Below are 18,727 nucleotides of genomic sequence, written 5' to 3' on the forward strand. Positions count from 1 at the left end.
ATTGAATGTTTTATAGGAGACTTCCATGTGAATATTACAATAACTCCATGATGGGGCCCCCTCTTCTCCCCGGGCCCCTGTGTGCAGCACTGACAGCTGTATCCTTATAGGTCCCTTCCTCTCCTATAGATAAATGCATGGTGTGTCTCCTCCTTATTCTGACCCCTCTTGTCTCCGGCAGGTAAAGGCATCGGCTCCAAGCTACTGACGGCTACAGCGGAGGTAAGTACACTCCTCATACACACGGGGGAATGTTCAATGTGCGGAGCGGCCGTGTGCACAGGTGTGCGCTCCTAGTCCTAACTGATAGCCAAGGGTTCCATAGAGCTCCAGTTTTTATTACAACCTAAAAAAAAAGCTGTAATTTTATCCATTCTAGGCGCAGTGACCCCTACTGGTTGAATGCTAAACTACATATCATTGTAGAACTAGCTGCGTGCACAGGCGTGCGCTCCTAGTCCTAGCTGCTCTCTAACTGACAGCCAAGGGTTCTATAGAGCTCCAGTTTTATTACAACCAAAAAAAAATCGCAGTCTGTAATTTTTATCGAACTCGGACGCAGTGACCCCTGCTGGTAAATGCCAATCTGCATACCATTGGAGAACTAGCTGTGTGCACAGGCGCGCGCTCCTAGTCCAACCTGCTTTGTTACTGACCTCTAAGAGGTTTCTATAGAGATGGGTGATGTTTTTAGTCCCCGGACTTGGCATAATCTAGAAGAGGCATTGACCCATCATAGCCTGTAAAATATAATTTTTGGGTTCAGTGGCCCATACTGTGAAAGCCCTTTAACTCCTTTCAGTATCCCTACTTTAGGGAGGGTCATTTTCCCAGTACAGACCCCGCCCTCCTTCCATAGCCCTCCCCTCTTGTAGGAGTGTATAATGACTGTCCATGCTGGCCCAGCCCCTCTGCTACAACCCCCCGCCTACATTGAAGAAAGTTGTAACGGTCACTACCGTTTACAATATTCCATTCCATCACCCCACGACAGCTTATCCGACAATCCAGCCGACAGGACCCGATCCATTCCATTTCCCAGGAGGACGAGACACACGCTCTGTTTCTGGTTCCGAAATGAATGAATACTTTTAATGGTAAAACTCAGGCCCGGATTCACGTAGAGCCGCGTAAAATTGTGCGGGCGTAACGTATCTGATTTACGTTACGCCTCCGCAACTTACACAGGCAAGTGTAAGTTCTCAAAGCACTTGCTCCGTAAGTTGCGGCGGCGTAGCATAAATCGGCCGGCGTAAGCCCGCCTAATTCAAATTTGGATCAGGGGGGCGTGTTTTATGCAAAACTACTGTGACCCAACATGATTGACGTTTTTGCGGAACGGCGCATGCACCGTCTGTGGAATTTCCCAGTGTGCATTGCTCCAAAGTACGCCGCAAGGACGTCATTGGTTTCGACGTGAACGTAAATGACGTCCAGCCCCATTCACGGATGACTTACGCAAACGACGTAACTTTTTCAAATTTCGACGCGGGAACGACGGCCATACTTAACATTGGCTGCGCCTCATATGGCAGGGGCAACTTTACGCCGGGAAAAGCCTAACGTAAACGTTGTAACTTTACTGCGTCGGCCGCGCGTACGTTCGGGAATTCGTGTCTCTAGCTAATTTGCATACTTGACGCAAAATTCGATAGAAGCGCCACCTAGCGGTCAAAAAAAATGCAGTTAAGATCCGACGGCGTAAGAGACTTGCGCCTGTCGGATCTAATGGATATCTATGCGTAACTGATTCTAAGAATCGGACGCATAGATACGACGGGTCAGATTAGGACTTAAGCCGGCGTACATGGGGCTGCACCGTCGTAAGCCATTTGAGAATCTGGGCCTCAGTCTTTTATACAGTTACAAGCATGTGACAGTTAATCACAGGGACAATGAAACTCTCCACCCAAACCATCACACAATGGGGCTTCAATTACACATTCAGATGGGCTAATTACTAATCATTATCCAGACAGTCTGGCTCCGCATTTAGAGGACGTAACTACTACAGTTGACAGGTCACATTCCACATCTTATCATCAATAGACTTTTCACACAGTGGCCCGGATTCAGATAGAATGCTCTATCTGCGGGCGTAACGTATCTTAAATACATTACGCCGCTGTAACTTTGGGCGCAAGTTCCGTATTCAGAAAGAACTTGCGCCCTTAGTTACGGCGGCGTAACGTATGTGTGGCGGCGTAAGCCCGCCTAATTCAAATGGGGATGTTGTGGGCGTGTTTTATTTAAATTTAACATGACCCCGCATTTTTTAAGTTTTTAAAAAATGCGCCGTCCGTGAAATATACCAGTGTGCATTTCTCCAAAGTACGCCGCAAGGACGTATTGGATTCGACGTGAACATAAATGATGTCCAGCCCTATTCGCAAACGACTTACGCAAGCGACGTAAAATTTTCAAAACTCGGCGCGGGAACGACGTCCATACTTAACATTAGCTACGCCTCATATAGCAGGGGTAACTATACGCGAAAAAAGCCTAACGTAAACAAAGTAAAAAAATGGGCCGGCCGGACGTACTTTTCTTAATCGGCGTAAATACTAATTTGCATATTCCTCGCGTAAATATACGGAAGCGCCACCTAGCGGCCAGCGTAAATATGCAGCCCAAGATACGACGGTGTAAGACACTTACGCCGGTCGGATCTTAGGGAAATCAATGCGTAACCTGATTCTCTGAATCAGGCTCATAGATACGACGGCCCGCACTCAGAGATACGACGGCGTATCAGGAGATACGCCGTCGTATCTCCTATCTGAATCCGGGCCAGTGTCATTAGCATACACAATGAAAGGTCTTTCAGAAGCCAGACTCAATTAACACCTCAAAGTTAGACATCTGACCTTTACAGACTTAATTAGTACAATAGACACAAAACAGTATTAGCATCACACAATGGACAATGGAATATCTTAGGAGCCTGACTCAATTAACACCTCAACAGTCTATTGACCTGTTCATAAGGACTTATTATTAAAGTCCCATCTCATGTAATCTGAGATATCAGTTTTCAGTCATCCTATGCCCAAAAGGGACTCGCGTTACAAAAGTAAAAAAAGTTGAGGCTCCTCTGTGGGGCCGCGTATAGAGTTGAGGCTCCTCTGTGGGGCCGCGTATAGAGTTGAGGCTCCTCTGTGGGGCCGCGTATAGAGTTGAGGCTCCTCTGTGGGGCCCAGGGGCGGACTGACCATTGAGTGACTCGGGCACTGCCCGAGGGCCCCATGTCACTAGGGGTCCCCATCAGGGTTGCCAGGCTCAGTAAAACCCGGGACAGTATGTAAAAATCTATGTTTTTTTTTTACATCTGTCCCTGATATGTCCGAAACCGACATGCTTCTGATGTGAAAATCCCGAGATTTTAGCTGCCCCGCCTCTGCACTGCCTCCTGGCGTGGTAGCCATCTGTAAGCCCAGGGGCCCCATAATCTTCTTTTGCCCAGGGGCCCTATGAGTTGTCAGTCCGCCCCTGGTGGGGCCGCGCGTAGAGTTGAGGCTGCTCTGTGGGGGCCGCGCGTAGAGTTGAGGCTGCTCTGTAGGGCCGCAAAAGAACGCATTCTGTATTATGAATTGTCCCTGAGATGCAGACACAGGGGGCCCTTTAATAGTTTTAATGCTGGGGGCCCCTCCTCATCTGTACCCCCCCTCCCCCAGACCAGTTGAGCAGGAAATTCTGAAATGTAAAGACGAGGAAGAGAAGGGGGAGGGGGATTAGTATCCTGGAGACGCGGGACGCAGGGGCCGTAATTTGAGAGTCCCCATTGTCTTCTTCCAGTCAGTCCGGTATTTTTCTTCTACTTCCTGTACCGATCTCTGGAGAAACACTCTGAAATTCTTCTGATCTTCTCATTGCCACCATATACACGATATGACCAAAAGTATTGGGACACCTGCCTTTACACAACACATGAACTTTAATGGCATCCCAGTCTTAGTCCGTAGGGTTCAATATTGAGTTGGCCCCGCCCTTTGCAGCTATAACAGCTTCAACTCTTCTGGGAAGGCCGTCCACAAGGTTTAGGAGTGTGTCTATGGGAATGTTTGACCGTTCTTCCAGAAGAGCATTTGTGAGGTCAGGTGCTGATGTTGGATGAGAAAGACTGGCTCATCAGTCTCCGCTCTAATTCACCCCAAAGGGGTTATATCAGGTTGAGGTCAGGACTCTGTGCATACCAGTGAAGTTCCTCCACTCCAAACTTGCTCATCCATGTCTTTATGGACATGGTGGAGGGAGGATTATGGTGTGGGGGGTTGTTTTCCAGGAGTTGGGCTTGGTGTAAACAAACCTTCCCCGTTCTTCACTGTGGCGCTGTCATCGATCGCGTGTTCCCTGATATAGGGAAAGACTCTCAATGACATCACAAGTCCAGCCCCGCCCCCCTACAGTTAGAAACACAGATGAAGTCACACTTAACCCCTTCAGCACCCCCTAGTGGTTAACTCCCAAACTGAAATTGACATTTTTCACAGTAAACAATGCATTTTTAATGCATTTTTTTGCTGTGAAAATGACAATGGTCCCAAAAATGTGTCAAAAGTGTCCGATATGTCCGCCATAATGTCGCTGTCACGAAAAAAATCACTGATCGCCGCCATTAGTAGTAGTAAAAAAAATAAAAATAAAAATGCAATAAAACTATCCCCTATTTTGTAAACGCTATAAATTTTGCGCAAACCAATCGATAAACGCTTATTGCGATTTTTTTTTTTTTTTTTTTTTTTTTTTTACCAAAAATAAGTAGAAGAATACGTATCGACCTAAACTGAGGAAAAAAAAAAAGTTTATCTATTTTTGGGGGATATATATTACAGCAAAAAGTAAAAAATATTGATTTTTTTTTCAAAATTGTCGCTCTATTTTTGTTTATAGCGCAAAAAATAAAAACCGCAGAGGGGATCAAATACCACCAAAAGAAAGCTCTATTTGTGGGGAAAAAAAGGACGCCAATTTTGTTTGGGAGCCTAGTCGCACGACCGCGCAATTGTCAGTTAAAGCGACGCAGTGCCGAATCGCAAACATTTTGTACAATTTCATGCTCCCAACTTTGTGGGAGGAGTTTGGGGACGGCCCCTTCCTGTTCCAGCATGACTGCGCACCAGTGCACAAAGCAAGTTCCATACAGACATGGATGAGCGAGTTTGGGGTGGAGGAACCTGACTGGTCCTGTTCTGTGCACTGGTGCGCAGTCATGTTGGAACAGGAAGGGGACATCCCAAAACTGTTCCCACAAAGTTGGGAGCATGAAATTGTCCAAAATGTCTTGGTATGGTGACGCCTTAAGTGTTCCCTTCACTGGAACTAAGGGGCCGACCCCAGAAAAACAACCCCCACACCATAATCCCTCCCCCACCAAATCATTTGGACCAGTGCACAAAGCAAGGTCCATAAAGACATGGTTAAGCGAGTTTGGGGTGGAGAAACTTGATTGGCCTGCACAGAGTCCTGACCTCAATCCGATAGAACACCTTTGGGATGATTTTGAGCGGAGATGGACATGAGACCCCCCACTTAGTGTGGTGTTGTAGTAACAGGATGATCCCTTGAAAGGGGGGGTGTCTCTATTTTCTGGTTGCTGTGAATTCAGTTGATGTTATATAGGCAGATTATTCATAACGAGTTACGCCGGCGTATCAGTAGATACGCCGTCGTAACTCTTAATCTACGCCGGCGTTAATTTAAGCGTATTCTGGAAACCAGATACGCTTAAATTAGGCTAAGATACGAGCGACGTAAGTCTCCTACGCCGTCGTATCTTAAAGTGTAATTTTTAGGCTGGCCGCTAGGTGGCGCTTCCATTGAGTTCGGCGTAGAATATGTAAATGACTAGATACGCCGATTCACGAACGTACGTACGCCCGTCGCAGTAAAGATACGCCGTTTCCATAAGAGATACGCCGCGTAAAGATAAAGCTGCCCCTAGAAGGCGTAGTCAATGTTAAGTATGGCCGTCGTTCCTGCGTCGAAATTTGAAAATGTTATGTCGTTTGCGTAAGTCGTCCGTGAATGGGGCTGGACGTAATTTACGTTCACGTGGAAACCAATACGTCCTTGCGGCGTACTTTGGAGCAATGCACACTGGGATATGTACACGGATGGCGCATCACGTCGGGTCACGAGTAATTAACATAAAACACGCCCCCCGCATCCTAATTTGAATTAGGCGCGCTTACGCCGGCCACATTTACGCTACACCGCCGTAAGTTAGGAGGCAAGTACTTTGTGAATACAGCACTTGCCTCTCTGACTTAAGGCGGCGTAACGTAAATACGATAAGCTACGCCGCCTTAAAGTTGCGGCGGCGTCTATGAATGTAGGTAATAATATAATGGTGGCTGTGCCGGTCCTCACTCTGTCTCTCTCCACAGATGTGCCTGTCTCTGGGTTGCGCCCGCCTCCAGCTGTCTGTCCTGGACTGGAACCAGCCGGCCATCTCCTTCTACCAGTCCCGCGGGGGACGCAACTTGTCTGACGAGGAGGGGTGGCGCATCATCCGGTTCCTCCCCGAAGACCTACGGCGGATGATTTCGAAGAACGCAGAGCGGGACGGAGACCCCGGACTCTTATAATGCAGCGTAGCTCCGCCTTTTCTTTTCCCACAAGGAAGTTTAGGGGTGCTCCAACCAAAACTGATATTACCTTCTGATTGGCTGGTTTGTTTCAGCTCTCAAGGGGGCTTTGTCTGTACAACCGTGTTCACAGCTCCACCTACCTCGGGGAGGGGCTTCAGCCTAATCAGAAGCTACTGAGTGAGCCCATCAAAGACCATCAGTTATGGGTGGAGCTCCCCTTCAGATTCCCTACCTGGCTATGATGGGTAGAGGTAGTAGGTATTATCCCAACCCCCATTTTCTGCCCAAAGTGGACTTTCCTGAATCTTTGATAAAGACTGTGAAAATAGTATTTTGTGAAAAGTTTTTTTTTTTCACAATCGACTTTTTTTTTTTGTGAAAAGTCTCAAAAGTCCACTCCATTCAAAAGTGAAAAGCCTTGAAATAAATGTTGTGTCCTAAGAGTGCACATTTAAGAGTCAGAGGAGTGTACAGGTGTTCCTAACTCCACCCACTGTGCTATCTCTGCTTTGGCAGGTTAAGGGATGCCTCATTATGCTGTTAATCCCCCCTCAACTCTTATGATCTTCCTGAAATCCTTACTGCCCCCTCTACTGGCCACCCCCTGGATGTAAGTGGAGGTGGGGTTCATATCTACTGCCCCCTCTGCTGGCTGTTCCATGGATGTTAGTGGAGGTGGGTGTTCAGATCTACTGCCCCCTCTTCTGGCTGTTCCATGGATGTTAGTGGGATTCATATGTACTGCCCCCTCTGCTGGCTGTTCCATGGATGTTAGAGGAGGTGGGGTTCATATCTACTGCCCCCTCTTCTGGCTGTTCCATGGATGTTAGTGGAGGTGGGGGTTCATATCTACTGCCCCCTCTACTGGCCACCCCCTGGATGTTAGTGGAGGTGGGGTTCATATCTACTGCCCCCTCTGCTGGCTGTTCCATGGATGTTGGAGGAGGTGGGGTTCATATCTACTGCCCCCTCTGCTGGCTGTTCCATGGATGTTAGTGGAGGCGGGGGTTCATATCTACTGCCCCCTCTGCTGGCTGTTCCATGGATGTTATAGGAAGTGGGGTTCATATCTACGGTCCCCTCTGCTGGTTGTTCCATTGATGTTAGTGGAGGTAGGGTATATATCTACTGCCCCCTCTTCTGGCTGTTCCAGGGATGTTAGTGGGGTTCATATCTACTGTCCCCTCTTCTGGCTGTTCCATGGATGTTAGAAGAAGGTGGGGTTCATATTTACTGCCCCCTCTTCTGGCTGTTCCATGGATGTTGGTGGAAGTGGGGTTCATATTTACTGCCTCCTCTGCTGGCTTTTCCATGGATAATACAGAGGAGGTGGGGGTTCATATCTACTGCCCCCTCTACTGGCTGTTCCATGGATGTTAGTGGAGGTGGGGGTTCATATCTGCTGCCCCATCTGCTGGCTGTTCCATGGATGTTGGAGGAGGTGGGGTTCATATCTACTGCCCCCTCTGCTGGTTGTTCCATGGATGTAAGAGGAGGTGTGGTTCATATGTACTGCCCCCTCTTCTGGCTGTTCCATGGATGTTAGTGGAGGTGGGGGTTCATATCTACTGCCCCCTCTTCTGGCATTTTCCATGTATGTTAGAGGAGGTGGGGTTCATATCTACTGCCCCCTCTGCTGGCTGTTCCATGGATGTTAGTGGAGGTGGGGTTCATATCTACTGCCCCCTCTGTTGGCTGTTCCATGGATGTTGGAGGAGGTGGGGTTCATATCTACTGCCCCCTCTGCTGGCCATTTCCTGGATATTATGAAGGAGGCAGGGTTCATATCTACTGCCCCCTCTGCTGGCTGTTCCATGGAAGTAAGAGGAGGTGTGGTTCATATCTACTGCCCCCTCTGCTGGCTGTTCCATGGATAATACAGAGAAGGTGGGGGTTCATATCTACTGCCCCCTCTGCTGGCTGTTCCATGAATGTTAGAGGAGGTGGGGTTCATATCTACTGCCCCCTCTGCTGGCTGTTCCATGGATGTTAGTGGGATTCATATGTACTGCCCCCTCTGCTGGCTGTTCCATGGATGTTAGAGGAGGTGGGGTTCATATCTACTGCCCCCTCTTCTGGATGTTCCATGGATGTTAGTGGAGGTGGGGGTTCATATCTACTGCCCCCTCTGCTGGCTTTTCCATGGATGTTGGAGGAGGTGGGGTTCATATCTACTGCCCTCTCTTCTGGCTGTTCCATGGATGTTAGTGGAGATGGGGTTCATATCTACTGCCCCCTCTGTTGGCTGTTCCATGGATGTTGGAGGAGGTGGGGTTCATATCTACTGCCCCCTCTGCTGGCTGTTCCATGGATGTTGGAGGAGGTGGGGTTCATATCTACTGCCCCCTCTGCTGGCTGTTCCATTGATGTTATAGGAAGTGGGGTTCATATCTAATGCCCCCTCTTCTGGCTGTTCCATGGATGTTAGTGGGGTTCATATCTTCTGCCCCCTCTGCTGGCTGTTCCATTGGGGTTCATATCTACTGCCCCCTCTGCTGGCTGTTCCATGGATGTTAGAAGAGGTGGGGTTCATATCTACTGCCCCCTCTGCTGGCTGTTCCATGGATGAAGGAGGAGGCGGGGTTCATATCTAATGTAGGGATGAGCCGAACACCCCCCAGTTCGGTTCGCATCAGAACCTTCGAATGGACCGAACGTTTGCACGAACTTTAGAACCCCATTGAAGTCTATGGGACTCAAACATTCAAAATCAAAAGTGCTCATTTTTAAGGCTAATATGCAAGTTATTGTCGTAAAATGGTTTGAGAACCCGGGTCTTGCCCCAGGGAACATGTATCCATGCAAAAAAAAGTTTTAAAAACGGCCGTTTATTCGGGAGCAGTGATTTTAAAGGATGCTTAAAGTGAAAAAAAAGTGAAATATTCTTTTAAATGTCATACCTGGGGGGTGTCTATAGTATGCCTGTGAAGTGGCACGTGTTTTCCGTGTTTAGAACTGTCCCTGCACAAAATTACATTTATATAGGAAAAAGTCATTTAAAACTGCTTGCGGCTTTAATGTAATGTTTGGTCCCTGCAATATGGATGAAAATCATTGAGAAAAATAGCATGGGTTTCCCCCCCTCCCCCCAGGTCATTACCAGCCCCTTTGGCCCTATATCACTGTATCACTCGGCCCCGCCCCTCGGCGTGCCGCGTCACTGGATGTGATTGACAGCAGCGCCAGCCAATGGCTGCGCTGCTCTCAATCCATCCGCTCTAGCTAATCAGCGACCAGGCTGAGCGTCGAAGAGGATCTCGGGACCGCGCGCGGGACTTTCGAGGGGTCAGGTAAGTAAAACGGGGGCTCGGGGGGGGGGGGGGCGGCGTCATCAGATGTTGTTTCACCTTAATGCATAGATTGCATTAAGGTGAAAACATTTTTTTCTTTACAACTCATTTAACCACTTAAGGACCCTCCACTGTATATGTACGTCCTCTTTTTAAACATGGATATCTCAGTAACGGCAGCAGCTGCTGCCACAACTGAGATATCCATGTTTTCAGCGGGCGGCCGTGTAAACGATAACGGCGGTCTCCGCGGCGGATTCGCCGCGAGATCGCCGTTATCGGTGGCGGGAGAGGGGCCTCTGACATTTCCAAGAAAATTATTAAGTTACATCAGGTGCTTGGTAGCTGGTGGTGATCCAAGCCTGATTCATTTTTATGAAGGTCAGATGATCGACCGAGTCGGTGGAGAGGCGCACCCTGTGATCGGTTACAAAGCCTCCAGCAGCACTGAATGTGCGTTCTGAAAGAACACTGGATGCAGGGCAAGCCAGTAGCTCAATTGTGTATTGTGCGAGCTCTGGCCAGTGATCCATCCTCAAGACCCAGTAAGCCAGAGGAAAGGTGTCCAAGTCTGATCTTGCCCCTAGGTATTCCCGCACCATGTAAAACAGACGCTGGCGTTGATTGCTGGAACCGGTCATACCATGGGGCTGCGGACTAAAAAATTGTCTGAAAGCATCGGTCAGACGGCCACCTTCTCCACCGCTCCTTCTTTGACTGACTGTCAGAGGGAAAAAAATCATGCAACCATGAAACAGAACCATAATTTGAATATAATGCTCCTAAGCCAAACTATTGCTCAGACAACTATAATTTAACACATAGCGCCTACTCAATAGGAGCAGGGCACTACACATGGATGTTGTAGGAGGAGGAGTTCATATCTACTACCCCCTCTGCTGGCTGTTCCATGGATGTTACAGGAGGTGGAGGTGTTTCAGGTACTAGGGACTGATGAAGGTGATGGTTTAGGTACTGGGGGCTAGAGGGGGAGCTGTTTCAAACACTGGGGACTGATGAAGGCAATGTTTCAGGCACTGGGGACTAGAGGGGTAGGTGTTTCAGGCACCGGGGGATGGAGAAGGTGGTGTTTTAGGCACCAGGGGCTGGAGAAGGTGGTCTTTTAAGTACTGAGGCTAGAGAGGGTGTTTCAAGTTCTGGGGACAAGTATGGCTGAACATTCAGCCCCAGGAGCACAGACCGGTTGGGCGAGTTGTGAGTTTAGGGAGGGGCCAGACATGGCAGACATAATAGGTACCTGGCAACTGCATGACACACTTGGAACACACAGAGCTGTCACATATGAGGCACTCTGCCACCACTCGTTAGCAGTAATCCCACTATTAACCCCTCTCCTGCCATTAACTCCAGTGGGTTTAAATTTTGAAGTCCTGGCAAATGCAGAACTTTGTCAGACCAAATTCTGTGTCACCACATTGCAGTGTCTGGTCATTAAACTTAGCCCAGCTGGCTCAAAAAGGCCGATAATGTGGTCTGGGACATGTGGCATTTTGTCAGGATGCTCTGGGGGGATTTGAGCCCCCATGACCCCCTCCTTCTCTAACCCCCTGTCCCTGCAACCAGTATACCTCTTAGATCCTTTGTGGATGCTACTTTCACCAGCCTAAAGTCAGACCAAAGTGGTACAGGAACTACTTTAAAGTTGCTGTGACTTTAAGTCGCACATATATGAACGATACTCATTGGAAAACATGGGGTGCGACTTGTCAGGTGACTTTGGTGTCCAAAGTCGCCTGACAAGTGGCACAAGTGTGAATCAGGCCCGAAGAAGTAAAGCATGTTCACTTTGCAGAATTAATTTAACTTATCTTGATAGGAGCTCTAAAGGGTTTGCTATAGAATTTGGGGTGCCTCATGCCATTTTTATTTTTTTATTTTTTCTTCTATTGGGTCCTTCTTTAACCACTTGAGATCCGCGCTATAGACGAAATACGTCCGCAGCGCGGCTCTCAAGTGCCAAGTGGCCGTTTAAAAACGGCCTTTATGTGCATTACCCGCGCGCGCCACTGGGTGGCGCGCGGCGGGTAAAAACTGTCCCGACGCATCGCCGAAGACCCGATGCGTGTACCTGGCGGCCGCGATGTCCGCCGGGTTACTTGCGATCGTCGGTGACACGGCAGGTGACAGCAGGGACGTGGAGCTCTGTGTGTAAACACAGAGCTCCACGTGCTGTCAGAGGAGAGGAGACCGATCTGTGTCTCTTGTACATAGGGACACAGCATCGGTCACCTCCCCCAGTCACCCCCCTCCCCCCACACAGTTATAACACACCCAGGCTACACATTTAACCCCTTCCTCACCCCCTAGTGTTAACCCCTTCACTGCCAGTCACATGTATACAGTAATTCGTGCATTTTTATAGCACTGATCGCCGTATAAATGTGAATGGCGCCAAATTTGTGTCAAAAGTGTCCGATACGTCCGCCGCAATATCCCAGTCCCAATAAAAATCGCAGATCGCCGCCATTACTAGTAAAAAAAAAAAATAATAAAAAAAATCATAATTCTGTTCCCCATTTTGTAGACGCTATAACTTTTGCGCAAACCAGTCGCTTATTGCGATTTTTTTTTTTTTTTTACAAAAATACGTCGAAAAATACGTATCGGCCTTAACTGAGAAAAAAAATAGTTTTTTAAAAAAAAATTGGGATATTTATTATAGCAACAAGTAAAAAAAATATATATTTTTTTTAAATTGTTGCTCTTTTTTTGTTTATAGCGCAAAAAATAAAAACCGCAGAGGTGATCAAATACCACCAAAAGAAAGCTCTATTTGTGGGGAAAAAAGGACGCCAATTTTGTTTGGGAGCCACGTCGCACGACCGCGCAATTGTCAGTTAAAGCGACGCAGTGCCGGACGCTGAGATTTCGCCTGGGAACGAAGGGGGTTTATGTGCCCAGTAAGCAAGTGGTTAAAATTCATACCAGTCCTGACCCCGATCACCACTGGGCCAGGGTTGTAGGGAAGTGGCCCTTGTCCTCATCAAGATAGTGACAAGGTGCTTTGCAAGGAGTGTTTTTCTTGGCAAGATACCACGATTTCAAGGGTATAGGGCCTGACATGGTTCAGGAGGAGGGGGTCACATACTTGTCCCAACTTTCCTGGCTTGCCAGGCTGCATACCTGGATAAGGGTCTGGTATAAAATTTGGGGGAACAGGGGACCTCTGGCTATTTTTCTTGTATGTGGCCCCCCTTGAAATATATACCAGTCCTGACACCCACCACCACTGGGCCAGGGTTATGGGGAAGAGGCCCTTGTCCTCATCAACATAGTGTCAAGGTGATTTGCAAGGAGGGTCCTCCCTGGCAAGATGCCACCTATTTCAAGGGCATAGGGCCTGGCATGGTTCAGGAGGAGGGGACACATGCTCTTCTCCCCGTTCCTGGATTGTCAGGTTCCATACTTGGATAAGGGTCTGGTGTGAAATTTAGAGGGACCTCATGCCATTTTTTCTTGAATGGGGACCCCTTATTTTTTGCCAGTCCTGACCCCCACCACCACTTGGCCAGGGTTGTGGGAAAAAAAGGATGAATACTCTGCGCTGCCAATTTAGAGTGAATGGTAGCTGCTAACACGGCTCATTCGAGAAAAGCAGAAGAAACAAAAGAAAATAAATGTGTAGCGCTTAAAATGACTAACAATAATTAAAATCAAATACCATAAAATATGAAAATATAACACACACAACAATAATGAATAGAATGTGCACAAATCATATATGAGTACCTCTCCTAGGGGGTACAAAGAATGTGCCAACTGGCACGTGATGCAAGGTGATCTGTTACGCCTATTGGTTGGTAACCAAACGCAAAGCTGTAGTGATCAGTTACTATTAGATGAAAAAGTTCATAAACGTCAAAAAGTCAATCAAGTGAATGGATGAAAATGCGTGACTTCTTCAGTGTGATAATCCCACCACCGAGAAAAATGCAGGCTTACCGGAGCGCGTTGACTTACGATGACATATGCCACAGAAAGTCGAACAAAGCTTTGAGTGACAGATGTCATAAACGATCCTTGGCAGGAGTCATGCGTTTAACTAGTCAGCACATCTTTCAATGGGATGAGTATACAGGAACAAGCCGGAAACTTTACTTGTAATAGAATCCCCAAACTGATTTGCTCAGTGTATCGTGATTCCGTTTGATAGATTAAAAAATGTATATTTATTCACAGCTATCAAACTTACATTTGGCTGGAGTTTAAAAAGCTCTTGTATACAAGTGGGGCGGCAGTGGAGTCCTCCCGACGCGTTTCGTGGTCAAAGCACATCGTCTGGGGTGTCTCTCCACTGTAGCCCCCTCCAATTTATGTACAATCCATATAATCATGCCCAATCGGTGAAGATCTGACTCACCCTGTACGGTCAGCAATGAGAAACAGCACTTCCGCCTATCCAAGATGGCGCCGCGGCGTGCACTCCAAGCCTCAATGTGAAAAAATTGAATCTCACATAAAGGCAGGAAGTAGAAAACACATTGTGACAATGGCTATTGTGTACTTAAAAACGATTATCTCTGCGGATGAGGGCATGAATCATAGGCAAAAAGACTATCTAGAATAAAATTATAAATAAATGATTCTTAATTCCAAAACATATTTGTAAAACGATCAAGTTCGATGGATACACTACAGCGCATGCGCGCTAACCAAGCCTCACTATAGAATGAGAAGAGGCGTTTCCTTGTGATAAAATCTTATGAATTACTAAACGGCTAGAGCGCATGAGCGCACACCACGCCTCGTTATGGAATGATGTGTAGGCATGCAGTCATGATTGGTCGGATCGGCGCCCGTGCAGAAAAATACAATCATGATTGGTCGGGTCAGCACCCGTACAAGAGAGTCCGCATCTCTGTGGACCGCAAATGCGTTCCAACGAGGTGAACAGACGTTCCACCATAGGTGTGCGCACAGGGTGTGCCCAGGCACACCCTAATCACCCTGTGCAGCACAAATTCCCCCTACTGCCCTAGCTCCTACCCTTCTCCCTACAACTCTTCTGGCTTCCCTCCTCTCCTCTACCACTGGCTGTTGCTGTGGGGATGTTTTAGAATGAGTAGGGGAAGGGGTCGGTAAAGTATGTAATTTACTGGCCCTTTCCCTTTCTGAATGAAGATCGTGAGTAATCGGTAGTGTGTGTTTGAGTTTTGGGGTGCACACCCTAATGCATAGGCTGCGCACACCTATGCGTTCCACCTATTGATGCGCAGCACAGGCGCACATATAATGACCAAGCCTCTCTGTGGAGGTATGCTTGCATGCCATATAAATCCCGGGAATAGTGTGTGTTTGTGTGTTAAAAAAAAAGGGGGTTGTTACACCGATTTAAAAAGGAAAAAAAGGGGTCTCCATCAGACTCAAATATGGAACAAAAATCAAACTATTGCAAAAAATTTAAAATATTGTAAATATTCTTTATATTAAGATACAGCTGCAGACATAAGCATATAAACTATCCCACGTGTCTCAACAAAATATATTATTAGGCACATGGATGCGAATGTGGTAGACTGTGAAAATAAAATTGCAATATATTGAAATAGCAATATATGTAAAAAAAAAAAAAAATTATAATGTATTTCGTGTGTCAATTAAAAAAAACACACACTGCCTCATGTCTCTTGTAAGTCAGATCTCCACGTACAATAACATATGATAACATGCATAACCGTAAGAAGAATGCTCAAGAGTGTATATACAAAACAAGAAAACACTGCGTACTCCAACATACACACAGTGCAAACTTCTGTATAAAATTCTAAAGACCCAGAATATACAATTTAGAAAAACAACAATATATAATTATGACATGTTGATAAAGGAGTTTATGTCCCATTCGACATTCATTCCTAATGGGGTATGAGTCTGGAGTTCATATATCCAGAAAGTCTCTAGGCGAGAGACCCATCGAGTCATGGCTCCGCCTCTCCAAGGGGGGGTATATTTATCAATGACAACAAATTGGGTACCCTTGGGATTTCTATGATGGTGCTGTCTATAGTGTCGGGGAACAGGATGTTTGGTATCCCCACCTATTATAAGTGCAATATGTTCGCTAACTCTAATAGAAAAAGTGCGGATGGTACGACCGACATATTGCATGCCGCAGGGACACTTTAGTAAGTATACGATATACTTGGTCACACAAGTACAAATTGTTTTTATAGTGTACTGCTTCTTGGTGACTGTAGATGAAAATTCAGAGATTTTGCGTGTGGCCAAAGCATTGTGTTGACACACTTTCAGGGCTGGACTGGGACAGAAATTTGGCCCTGGACTTCATCCAGACTGGCCTATTTTGACAGGTCTCTCACATGGCGGCCGGACAACTCCCGCATCCCCCCCCCTCGGCCACCCAAGCCCAAGGGCAAAGAATCAGTTCGGTTCCCCCCCTTATGGGACAAGAATAGGCAGAAGGGAGAAACTCCCAGGCCATAGCTGTTGAGTCAGCTGTCTGTCCCCTCCCCCATGCCCCTCTGGTCATCCACTGCTTCTTTGTTCCCCGCAGGTGAGCGCTGCAGGGAGGGAGAGACAGAGGACCGGAGGGGGGCGGCGGTCCGCTGTCACTGAAGCCGGCCCACTAAGCCATCAGCCCACCGGGAAACTCCCTGTAGTCCCAATGGCCAGTCCATCCATGCACACTTTGCATTTCCTGCAAGGGTAAAAGCCAACTAAATTATGAAAAAAAGGAGGGTTGATTATGTTTGGGGCAATTTTGCTCTGAAGTGAGGGTACTCCTCTGAACACCACTCTAGCTTGTTCCGGCAATAGGGAGCCCAGTACCTTGTCCCCTCTAAGGATGTTCCAGTGTTTATTAAAAATGCTCTTAATTTGTTTGTGCTGGGTGGAATAAGTGGTCAACATAGCAAATTTGAAACCATCGTCGGTAGGACGTTTAGGTTTGACAGATGTTAGTGACTTCCTGTTCAATGAGAGAACTCTTTGTAATTCCAAATCTACATCACTGATAGAGTAACCCTTTTCCACAAACCTGAATTTCAAAATCTCAGCCTGTGCGAGATAGGTATTATCATCCGTACAATTCCGACGCAGTCTAAGGAATTGACTACGCGGGACCGAACGGAGCCAAGATGGATGGTGGCAACTCCCCATAGGGATATAACCATTACGGTCCGTCGGTTTGAAGTAGGTTTGGAAATTAAACTTCCCATCCAATATAGTTATTTCTAAGTCTAGGAAATGAATCTTAGTAGAACGAAACTCATATGTTAGGGAGATACCCCTGTCATTGATGTTTAAGGAATCAAAAAATGCCTTTAATGATTCAGGGCTGCCATTCCATAGGAGGAGGATGTCGTCTATATATCTGGCCCATAAGCCCAAGGACGGGACTGTCTGGGCATAGACGACATCCTCCTCCCACTTAGCCATGAAAAGATTCGCAAGGCTCGGTGCGAATTTGGCCCCCATGGCTACGCCCCTTAATTGTAAAAAGTAACGTTGGTCAAACCAAAAATAGCTATGTTTAGTAGCAAACTCTAAAAGTTCAATTAAGTAGTCACTTTGAAATGAGGCAAGAGACTGTTCACCCCTTAAAAAATGCTGTACAGCTTCTATGCCTAGATGGTGAGGAATACAAGTGTACAGGGAGGCCACATCTGCTGTGACCATGATGCAACCTTCCCGTACTTCTAAACCCTCTAAAAGACGAATGGTATCACCTGTATCCTTAATGTATGAAGGAGTCTGTTTAACCAGGGGCTGAAGATAGAAATCTATGTACCGGCCTATGCGTGAAGTGACCGAATCAATGCCACTCACGATAGGCCGTCCTGGTGGTTGAGTGGGGTGTTTATGTATTTTGGGCAAATAATATATTGTTGGAATTCTGGGTACTTTAGGAAGCAAATATAGTTTCTCTTTCTTATTGAGAATCTTGAGGTCGAATCCCTTGTTTACAAGGGTTTGTAATTTTTTCTTGTATATTGCGGTAGGATTATTGGGGATTTCTTGATAAGTACCAGGTTCCCCAAGAATCCGGTGCATCTCCTGTTCGTATTGTGATCTGTCTAAAACTACAATCCCCCCACCCTTGTCTGCTGGGCGGATGATCAGGTCCTTGTTTTCACACAAGGAGCGAACACCTTGACTGGACAAGGGATGTGAAGAGTGCCGTTTTTCTTTCAATTGAGACTAATCTTTGAGGACCAGCTCTTTGAAAATTCTAACAGCAGGAGCCACCGCGACGGAAGGATTAAAAAAAGATGGATTCGATCATCCAGAATGAACCGTCCCGGAGGTTGCTGCCCGATTATCAGTCAAATATGTATTGGATACCATATATCGCTGAATGTTAATTTTACGTATACATTTCTGCACATCAATGAATGTGACGAATTTATTTAATGATTTTGAAGGAGCAAACTTGAGGCCTTTATCTAACACGGACTGTTCTGCCACAGTCAGTGTTTTATAACTCAAGTTGAATACTCCTTGGCCACTTATACTCTCCTTCTCTTTTCTTTTCTGAATGCGCCATCCTGCTCTGCATCCTCTCTTTGGTTTGGACCTTTGGAGTACCAGGGACGGCCATGGGCATTAGGATTACTGTATGGTAACCATAACGGTAAGGTGATTGTTCATAACCGCCACGTGGTTGTTGTTGCCCATAATCTCTATGGTCTCTGAGAGGAGAAAATCTATTATGAACAGGTACTGCAGGTGAGTTGTAATATGATTGATGGGGATGATGGTCATCATAATGCTCCCTATATGGGGCTGGAGACGCCCCTCCAGAGTAACCCCCTTGATCACGAAGTGGACGTTGTCCAGAGTGATGGGAGTTGCCTCTATGTTGCC

The 18,727-nt window shown here is 46.9% G+C and overlaps 1 protein-coding gene across 1 annotated transcript in view; it reads left to right on the plus strand.

Annotated features, from left to right (window-relative positions):
• SAT2 (spermidine/spermine N1-acetyltransferase family member 2) overlaps positions 1-7,038 on the plus strand; it is a 30,283-nt gene extending 23,245 nt beyond the window's left edge. The window contains exons 5-6 of the mRNA XM_040347127.1: positions 182-222; positions 6,387-7,038. Of these exons, the coding sequence (XP_040203061.1) occupies positions 182-222; positions 6,387-6,587 (242 nt within the window). The 3' untranslated portion in view covers positions 6,588-7,038. The remainder of the gene's footprint in view (positions 1-181; positions 223-6,386) is intronic.
• Positions 7,039-18,727: the final 11,689 nt, after the last annotated feature.

The sequence above is a fragment of the Rana temporaria genome, chromosome 3 (genome assembly GCF_905171775.1).
Source record: "Rana temporaria chromosome 3, aRanTem1.1, whole genome shotgun sequence".
Lineage (NCBI taxonomy): Eukaryota > Metazoa > Chordata > Amphibia > Anura > Ranidae > Rana > Rana temporaria.